Source organism: Nannobrachium achirus (assembly GCF_963921795.1).
Source record: "Nannobrachium achirus genome assembly, chromosome: 11".
Taxonomy (NCBI): domain Eukaryota; kingdom Metazoa; phylum Chordata; class Actinopteri; order Myctophiformes; family Myctophidae; genus Nannobrachium; species Nannobrachium achirus.
Window position 1 is genome coordinate 45766762 of NC_137820.1, and position 10243 is coordinate 45777004.

Consider the following 10243-nt stretch of genomic DNA (forward strand, 5'->3'; position numbering starts at 1 on the left):
TCCTGGATCAGACAGACCTCTGTGGAGCTCCCCTCCTCCTCCTCCTCCTCCTCCTCCTGCTGTTGTTCAGACATGTTCAACATCACGTCTGCTCCAATAACAATAGACCAGGAGTCAGGCTTTTGCTCGTGGAACCATTTTCTACCAACACTAAACTAAACACTAAATAGCATTATTGCAGGAAGGCAGTGGCTGCAGCAACAACAACAGTGGACATGATTTGGTTATCTTCCTGGTCGGTCAGTCAGTCACGTGTCATGTGACTTCTTTCTTTTCGCTCCTCCCATAGTGTCAGCAGTGGTGGAAAAAGTACTCAAGCGTTTTACTTGAGTAAAAAAGTATCAATACCTCCATTTAGAAATATTCTGTTTACAAGTAGAAGTCCTGAATTCTAAATGTAATTGAGTAAAAGTACAACCGTATTGGTATCAAAATGTACTTAAAGTAATACATTAGAAAGTACTCATGCAGAATTTCTCATTTCACAAGTTTACAAGTTTTTTTTTTACAAGAAATATTTCACAACACATTAGTGAGCTTGTAGATCTGCTATTTTCAAATGGCCAAAATGTATTAGGAAGTGGTTAATGTATGTTTTTGAATAATAATCAAAACCTACAAAGTAAATGGTAACTAAGTTTTCAAATAAATGTAGTGGAGTAAAAGTACAGTATTTGTCTCTCAGGTGTAAGTAAGTATTGGAAATTAAATTAAAGAAATACATTTTTAATTTAATTAATTTTCTTTAATTTTTTTAATTAAAGAAAATTAAAGAAATTAAAGAATACTCAGGTAAAGTACAAATAATAAATTTTTACTTAGGGTGCCCTCTACTGGCAAAAAATGCTCCATTCTCATTGACATGCATTGGCGGATTCCACTCTAGGAATTTTGGTCTGAGGGGCACCTTATAAGTTATAAGTACAGTACTTCAGTAAATGTACTTAGTTACTTTCCACCACTGCCGAAACCGTCCAATCAGGAGCGGAACGAAACAGAAACACGGAAGAGACGAAGAGTCCAACTTCATTGACAGCCGATGTAGATGTTCAGAACATGCGATCAACTACCATCACAACGTTGTCATTTAAAAGCAAATACGTGTGCTTTATGTAGACATTGTGGGGCACCTTTGAACAAAATAACGTTGTAAATGTCGCAGGTGCAACGAAAGTACTCAGAACATCGTGTGTATATCGATCGTTAGTCGATTGCTTCTTCCTGCAACAAATAAAGCTACAAAGTGTTGCGCCCCGAAAATAGCCGATCTACAAGCTGACGACGTGTCGAATCGCGACGCGTTGTGAGCTTGTAGATCGGCTATTTTCGGTGCGCGACACGCATACGCAAACAAACAGCGATGTCCAATGGTCTGAAGATGTCAACCGCCATATCGCAGCAAACAAGCAAAGATACACTGACCCCCCATCCACAGTAGTATTAGATCTATTGTAAACTAGACAGACACAGACTAGTTGTTTACCTGTTGAAGTCATACGTTGTCAGTCTTCATTATGGCGTTTTTTGAAAGATGGAAGTAGTGTCGAGTCTCGTGTCTCTCACTGTCACTAAAGTTTTACAGTTTTCTGGACTTTATGACAAGAAGAATGCAATCAGGACCAAGAAAATGGAAGAGAAGGCATTAGAAGTGTATGGTAAGCTAACAGAAACTGGCTAGCTCAGTGGTTCTCATATACCTTTTAATTTCAAGGATCCCCATAAGAGTTACAGATCTGTGTTAGGGTCCATTTGGAACCCTGAGGGTCCCTGGAGTGGACACCACTTTGAGAACCACTGATAGTTGCACTCATGATTAGGCTACATTACATTCCAAAATCGTTAAATGTGCAACTTGAAACAGACAAGATATCAGTTGGTGGTGCTGATCAAAGTGTTTAAGTCTGATTAAATGTATTGTTTTGCTATATTTGAACTTTGAACTGTACTAGATTATAATGTGTTATATTGGTGTCACTGTCGAATGGTTGTGTCTCCATTGGTGACTCATGTCTGTCACAACATGTGACTCTCTTGGTGGACTGTTATCTTTTATAATGTGTCCTAACCGCGATTCTAATCCCTGTCTCTGGCATGGGAGAATAAACAGCTGTCTGTCATTCAAGAGGCAATACACGTTTGGTCAAGGGATATAATATTTGTGCTTGAGATTCAGGTGGGCAGCAGTAGTCCTACTTAGTATGTTTCACAGAACAGTACAGATCCATCTCATAAAATTAAATTAGAATCATATTGTGTAAAAAGAAAAGCATTGCAGATGCCATAGAACCCCAAATCAAAACTGACTGCAGAAACTTCCCACTGGAATTCAAGCACCACTGCAACTTCATAAGGCTGCCATTTCTCTATTATAAATCCTTGTTTTGAGTGGTCTTGTGTAATATTTTGAAATATGGACTTTTGATATTCATGAGCTGTGTCACTGTGTGTATGCCATAAAAATTTTAACTAAAATGGTTTTGAATAATTCACTGAATGTGCAATGTATCTAGAATATATGAAAGTCTCAAGAAATATATGAAAGTTTCAAGAAAATGTACTTTTACACAATATTCTTATTTTTTTTAGATGGATCTGTAATTCTGTATAGGTGTCCTATCCCACATCAATGGGAGGAGAGTAGGGAGACCACACTACTGCACGTAAAAATTAACGCCTTTTAATCACTGAACTTAGTTTTTGCACCACAGAACCTTCAGTTTTGGGCATTCCGATCATAGCGATGCACTAACCAAGAAGAGACAACAAACGCAAAGGGAGAAGTAGCCGATCAGAGTGCTTTGCTTGGCCCAGTGGATGCGAAATTTAGATTAAAAAAACTCACTCGTTGATTCACTCGTACAACAAAATGTGTTTTACTTGAAAAAAATGATTCTCAGGTCAAATATTAATTGCGATTAATTAATTAATTAATTACAAAGCCTGTAATTAATTCGATTTTTTTTAATCGCATCCCAGCCCTATATATGATAAATGAATCATAACATTATATAAATTCATCGATTTGGGAGGAAAAGAAAAAGAGCATCTAAAATACCATACATTCTTAAAAAATAGCCCTAACAGCAGATTTACATCCTTAGTCAGAATAGCCTAATGTGGGTGCTGCTGATTATGTTGGTCTATCAGTAGATGCATATGCCACGTCTTGTATTGTACGAACATATACCACACAAATTTGTTAAAATAAAAATGTGAATACATTTTTATTTTAATTAAACATATTTCCAGCTTTAACTTCTCCAGTGCTGTAACTCAACTCTCCTCGTTCCTCAGATGTGATTCGGTCGATCCGGGACCCAGAGAAGCCTAACACCCTGGAGGAGTTGGAAGTAGTGACAGAGAAATGTGTGGAGGTCCAGGAGATTGGAGAGGAGGAGTATCTCATCATTATCAAGTTCTCGCCAACTGTTCCACACTGCTCCCTGGCCACACTGATTGGTACGATGTCCCTGAGCTGATAACACAGCAGTTAACAGACTGTGTGTGTGTGTGTGTTTGTGTGTTGCTATTTATGTGGTTGTTTTCATTGATTGAAGCCCTGGCTGCAAATCAATTGTCCCTCTCCATAATAGTGTTTCAAATGTGAATTGAATATATCTCCTTGGGCATGAACAATTTCCTCTAATTTTCTCTCTCCTGGGACTGAACAAACAGGCACAATGCAGGTGTCTGAACCAGATAATATGAATCAGCGGTCCACTGTGTGACTCACAAAATAGGAACACTGTGTATCAGATTGAAACAAAGCAATATGCTCAAAAACGCACACCTTGATACATGCACAGAAAAAAATCAATTATGTTATCGGCACACACAAAAATCCATTCACATTATATTGGCAGAAATGTTGGCACTTGGCAATTTTGGGAGAATAGAAAACATGATGTGGGACTATAACTATGCTATGATAATAACAATAATCATACACTTTATAAAGCACTTTTCGAAATAGGCTTACAAACTGCTTTAAAATAGTGTTTTATATTCTTGGCTGCACAGCACAGCAATTTTTGCTGTTCCGCTGGCATGGTGGAAAGTTTGTGCAGCTGTTTTGACAACTTTGGCACAGTCAGCCAATTCAATTTAAAACACTAATGTGAAAGGGTCTCTGGAGCCTTCTGGGAATAACCTGAGATCTTAATTTAACTGTCATTGTGCAGACACTTTGTCAACTCTCTCCCTGCATCCCCATTTAACAATAGTACTGTATACTGTAGCTCTCCTCACTAACACTTTGCTATATTGTACACGTGTTCCTTCTAACGTCCAAACCTTTTGTGTGTGTGTGTGTGTGTGTGTGTGTGTGTGTGTGTGTGTGTGTGTGTGTGTGTGTGTGTGTGTGTGTGTGTGTGTGTGTGTGTGTGTGTGTGTGTGTGTGTGTGTGTGTGTGTGTGTGTGTGAAATAACTACATTTTCACATTTTCTACATTTTTCTTTCTTTTCTTAACTCATTTAGTGCCACCCTATCACCACTAGAGGGCGCCCAGTGGCCATAGAATAATAGAGATATGCTGGTAATGCATGCCCAAGCCCTGGAGCCATGACTTGCCAGAACACTTTCCTTTGTGCATGTACAGGAAGAGAATGAAGTTAGCTTGAAGTTAGCTATTGGCTACCAAGCATTTTAGAAGATCTATTTTCGGCAATTTAGCCACGATTAAACCTTGCACACCTCATGCATGGGAAAAAAACAGAGAAGAATGAGCTCTAAAAAGAGTGGATTTGTGCAGTTTGTTCACAGCTTTCAAACAAAAAAATCCGATTGGAAATCCGTTCAGGCATTCTTGAGATTATAGCCATTATGTTTTACATGTTATGTAAACAAAAATGGCTGCCCTGTATGTTAGATGGTGTTGTATGGGGGTGGAACATGCAAAATCTCGATTGAAATCATGTTCACTAGATTTGATGGGGTCCAAAAAAAAAAATCAAAAAAAATTTTTTCAATTTTTTTTTTTTTTTTTTTTTTATATCCCGAACTAGTTCGGGATAGGCACTCTGGGATGCGATAATAATCCCGAACTAGTTCGGGATAGGCACTCAATGAGTTAATAATGATAATATAATATAGGCCCTACTCTGTGGGGTGTTTTTTGTCTGAATATTCGTCTGCATTTGCACCCATCCTAGGAGCAGTGAGTAGCCATGATTGTGTGTGCTCTGGGAGCAATATTAGGGGTTAAGAGTCTTGCTCAGGGACACATTACTGGCCTGGAATCGAACCTGCGACAAACAGGACCTGGCTGCCCTGATGGGCTCACTAACCACGGAAACTAGTTCTGAAAGCCCTTCCGAAACTGATCTTTTCCGACATCGGAAGGAGCATATAATGACCTTTAGTCGGCTCATTGAACTCATGGCTCATCTCATATATTATCAGTTTCTAACAGTTACTTGCTTTGCATGTTTTCAGGCCTGTGCTTACAAGTCAAACTGCAGCGATGCTTACCATTCAAACACAAGGTGAGTACCAGTACAGAACCAGAGTGGGTGTTGGCTAATAGGTTATGGGCCAGTTACACTTATCCGTTCTCCCTACGGGGGGAGATTATGCCAGATTCATACAAGGAATTTAGTTTCAAGGTCAAGATAAACTTTATTTGTCCACAAGGGAAATTTGTCTTGGGCTTTCACCACTGCTACAGCCACAAAATACATAATAGAAATACATAACACAGCAGGGGGGACACAACATTACACAAGTGCACAGTGATTAATCAATACTCTCAGTCAGTGCTGTTTCAGAGCCTCGTTCAACAATTTAGTGGCTACGGGTACAAATGATTTTTTAAACCTGATGTACTTCCACTTAGGTTCACTGTACCTTCTCCCAGAAGGTAGAAGTACAAACCTTTCATGTAACACATCGCCGACTATTTTCTGCCTCATAAATAGACTGCAGAGAGGGGAGTTGTCTTACCCCTATAATCTTCCCTGCAGTGTGAACCAATCTCAACAATTTGGACCTCAGTTGCATTGAGAGATTACCGAACCAAACTGTAATGTCAAATCTAGCCAGACTCTCCAAGACCGCCCGTGGAAAACTCAATGTCCAAATAGAGGTAGTAAGTACCCAAGTGCGAAGGTACCCAAATTAGACATACTAGCTAGTAATTATGGGTATACTGACTGAGACACCATAATAAGCAGGTAGTGCACGATACAGCAGTGTTTGTTTTCAGATCATTTTCTTTAAAACAATGACTACCTTGCCGAACCAAATCACATGTGAAAAATGTCATCTGACGGAGAAGGCTAATGACAACAAGATACAAGAATCAAGAAACAAAAGTTCCATCATTCACTCACTCACGCAATCCATAGTTTTTGCAGGATGCTGGTCTGTCATTGTAATTAAGACGTTTTTACTTTATTTAACTCCCTGATAAAAAGTAAATCAATAATATATACACATCACACAACATACAGATATTGCCTTTTTAACTTTTCATTAACTTCAAATTCTTTACCTCTCCAGTTGGAAATTTACATTTCTGAGGGAACTCACTCTACAGAAGAAGACAGTAAGTGTTTATTTTTAACCAGCACTTGGTGTCTACTCAGAGATTAGAGTCTAAGCAGTAATGGAGCATGTTGGTGTTTTGGACGAAAAGCAGATGAATTGAATTAACTGATACAGCTGTACTAGATAACCAAGAGCAGCTTTAATTTAAAGCTGCTTTTGTTTATCTAGTACAGCTGTATCAGTTAATTCAATTCATCTGCTTTCTGTACAGTATGTGTTAGGGCTGTCACAATATGCCTAATCCACGATTAAATTACATTTTCGATTCTAAGGTCACGATTCAATTAGATTTTTGATACAATATAGGATATAATATTAAAAATATCAGCACCGAGACTAATTTAGGCTATTGTCTTGATTTGTAAAGGAAAACACTTGTTTCTCAATAGGTCACTTTTATTCCAATAATAACATGAGAATGAGAATAACAAAAGGTTTGAGGGTGCGACGCTCCCTTGCGCCGCCGGGCCTGATTTGAAGTGTTGCCTGGGTGAGGGGGGATACGGCACTTTCTGCAAACAGTAGCCGTTTGCCAACGACCTGTCAAGTGCCTTCATAACTTGCAGGGAAACCAAAATATTTCCACACCTTTGACCTGTGTGAAGCTGGAGGGTTTTCCAATTCTTCCATGGGGTTATCATCATCGCTGACTGCAGCATTGGCCCGTGAAGTGGAACGGCTTTGTGTCTCTCGCTCTCTCTCTCTCTCTCTCTCTCTCTCTCTCTTTCTTTCTCTCTCTCTCTCTCTCTCTTTGTGAGTCTCCTCTGTCTCTCTTTGTGAGTATCCTCTGTGTGTGTGTGTGTGTGTGTGTGTGTGTGTGTGTGTGTGTGTGTGTGTGTGTGTGTGTGTGTCGCCTCTCTTTTTTTTCTCTCCCCCGCCAGAAGCACGCATGCAATGAATGCACAAAACATAACAGACTTGTGATTGAACATGCAATTGGACGTTCGCAAGCGAGGAAGCTGAATGGGCCGTCAATTTCAATTAATTTTAGTTCAAATCGAAAATTGTGACAGACCGTAGTATGTATGTGTTACAAAGGATACCACACCCAGCATGAGATCACCTAATCAATGCCGTGATGATCGTGATGATGTCACAACATGACGTCACATTTCTAGATATATGGTGGCCGAACTAGAGACAGGAGAGATTCAGCAGACACATCTCTATTCCATCAGAGAAATAGCGATAATAGATAAGGTTACCGTCGTATAGGAGCTCCTTAGTGGCAAGAGGTACTGTAAACATTGTACAGTCAATCATATTTATGTACTGTAGCTAGAGGACTCCCTACTATTACTCTGAACCTTATCCTATTATCTTTATTCTCATTACAAAAAAGGTCCCCATCAGACATTGAAGATTGAAATCATTGTATTCAAAGCTACTTGTTTTAACATGAGATAACAGCAATACTAAAACGTTATACACAACATCCATTCACACAATGACATAAGACTATTATTAGTCTTGGCAATGATGCCTCCTTCAAGCATTGATACTGTAATTGGGAAGAACTCCCAATTTTAATATATATATTATATACCAGTAATACGCGAAAGGGCAAAAAGCAAGGTTGCGCAGGACGGAATTCATTTGCAAGTGTGATTTGAATTGCGATTGGTTGTTTAAGTTGGACAAAATGTCGACAAAATATTTTCCCAAATATGGATATGACTGACGTCTGACATCATAGATGTCTTATGTTATAGACCACATGAGACTCACACAATTATGTCCATATATGGGGATTCCAAGCTATGGGCTTAATATTGATGATATCAGGGATCTCCATATATGGGCATACAAGGGACAAAATGGTCATCCAGATCAGGTAGCTTAAGCTATTGGCTTAGGATATTGGGCCAATATATTTTGTGACATCCCAAGACTATACATAAGACACAGTATCCATCCAGCCAGAGTAGACGGTACATTATGTGATGACTGATGATGTCTTGTCTCTGTGTCTCCGCAGTTAACAAGCAGATCAATGACAAGGAAAGAGTGGCTGCAGCCATGGAGAACCCCAACCTCAGGGAGATCGTGGAACAGTGTGTCACTGAACCTGATGACTGAGAGAGACACATAGTCAGTCTGTGTGTGTGTGTGTGTGTGTGTGTGTGTGTGTGTGTGTGTGTGTGTGTGTGTGTGTGTGTGTGTGTGTGTGTGTGTGTGTGTGTGTGTGTGTGTGTGTGTGTGTGTGTGTGTGTGTGTGTGTGTGTTGTTAGTCTCATACTGTGCACTGTGGGAGACATAATCTACGACGAGTCACACACTCTGTGTGTGTGTGTGTGTGTGTGTGTGTGTGTGTGTGTGTGTGTGTGTGTGTGTGTGTGTACTGTAGCTGAAAATGTTTGGTCTCATTGTGGGGGGACAGAATGCTCTCCACAGCATACCCCTTGGAGGTATGCTATACAATATACTAACATCAACAGAAACTGATTCACTATATTTTTATTTGAGGAGCTTTTCCTCCCCATCTCCAAGTTACTGACTGGAGCTGTCAGTCATATGAGAGACATTGGAGAGGAAATGATAGCAAAAATACAGGTTCAGATTCTGACTCATCTCTTTGCAACAGGGAGGCTTATCACTTCTCCTCTCTCAAATGGGATTCCAGGCTGTCTGTCAGTCACTCGACCTGAACCAGAGCCTGGGATTCATGGCTCATCTTTGATTCCTCTGCCTTTTACTGTCTCACAATTCTGCCCTATAATGCCTATTTAACCACTTCAACCCTGGTGTCACAATTTGGGGCATTTCATTAAAGGACGACAATAAAATGTAGGTTTTTCTAGTGGATGTGTAAGCTCTCTTTATTTTATCGTAATTTGTTTATCACACACCCATTGCCCTATTGATGTATACTGTACACACAAGGACAATTGTACCAATTCGACCACAGTGATACAGTACATTTCCTTTAAGTAGCTAGGTTGCTTGCGGTGTCAGTTCAGCTTGCAAAGTAAGCTTAGCCTTCAATTTGTCAGCTGCTGTGAAACCTATACTATTTAGGTAAAATACAGCTTTAGCTTCAGTTGCAGCATAAACTCTTGGGAAGATATAATAATAATAATAATAATAAACTTTATTTGTATAGCACCTTTCATGACATGAAATGCAGCTCAAAGTGCTTTACAGAGCAGAAATGAAGCACAAATGATTAACAGAAAAAGTACACATGATTAACAATAACACTACTTTGTGTATATATAAACAATTAACAATATGTATATATGTCAGCTCAGCTGACCAAACAGCATAAGCTTGTGTAAAGCTTGTTTTATTTTATCGTAATTTGTATAACATACCCATTGTTGCCCGGTTGATGTATACTGTAGTGTACACACAAAGACATTGAGAAAATAATGCAAACAACACTTAAATAATGAAATGGTATTCCTAACAGTGTGAGGAGAGACTTGTCTCAGAACACAGAAGTTGCTTCTTGTGTGTCATACCTTTTAAAACTTTTTCTTTTCACCCTGATAAACTCCAGCTGTGAATTGTACCAATTCAACCACAGCATTAATGTTTGATAGGGTAAATTTCTTAAGTAGCGAGGTTGCTTGCAGTGCCAGTTAAGCGTGCAAAAGGAGGTTTAACCATATCAAAAAGAAGTGGAAGGAACAAGCAGAATTTTACATTTTGAGTTAACGCGGAACCATGCAAAATTGAGAATGATGGCTGTAT

At 39.2% G+C, this 10243-nt stretch overlaps 1 protein-coding gene across 1 annotated transcript; it reads left to right on the forward strand.

The window, feature by feature from the left end:
- Positions 1-1410: 1410 nt before the first annotated feature.
- ciao2a (cytosolic iron-sulfur assembly component 2A) lies at positions 1411-9314 on the forward strand. Its single transcript, XM_080737504.1, has 5 exons — positions 1411-1655; positions 3295-3459; positions 5435-5484; positions 6500-6545; positions 8526-9314. The coding sequence occupies exons 1-5, from the start codon at positions 1532-1534 to the stop codon at positions 8624-8626; spliced, it is 486 nt and encodes a 161-aa protein (XP_080593630.1). The 5' UTR covers positions 1411-1531; the 3' UTR covers positions 8627-9314.
- The last annotated feature ends 929 nt before the right edge of the window (positions 9315-10243 follow it).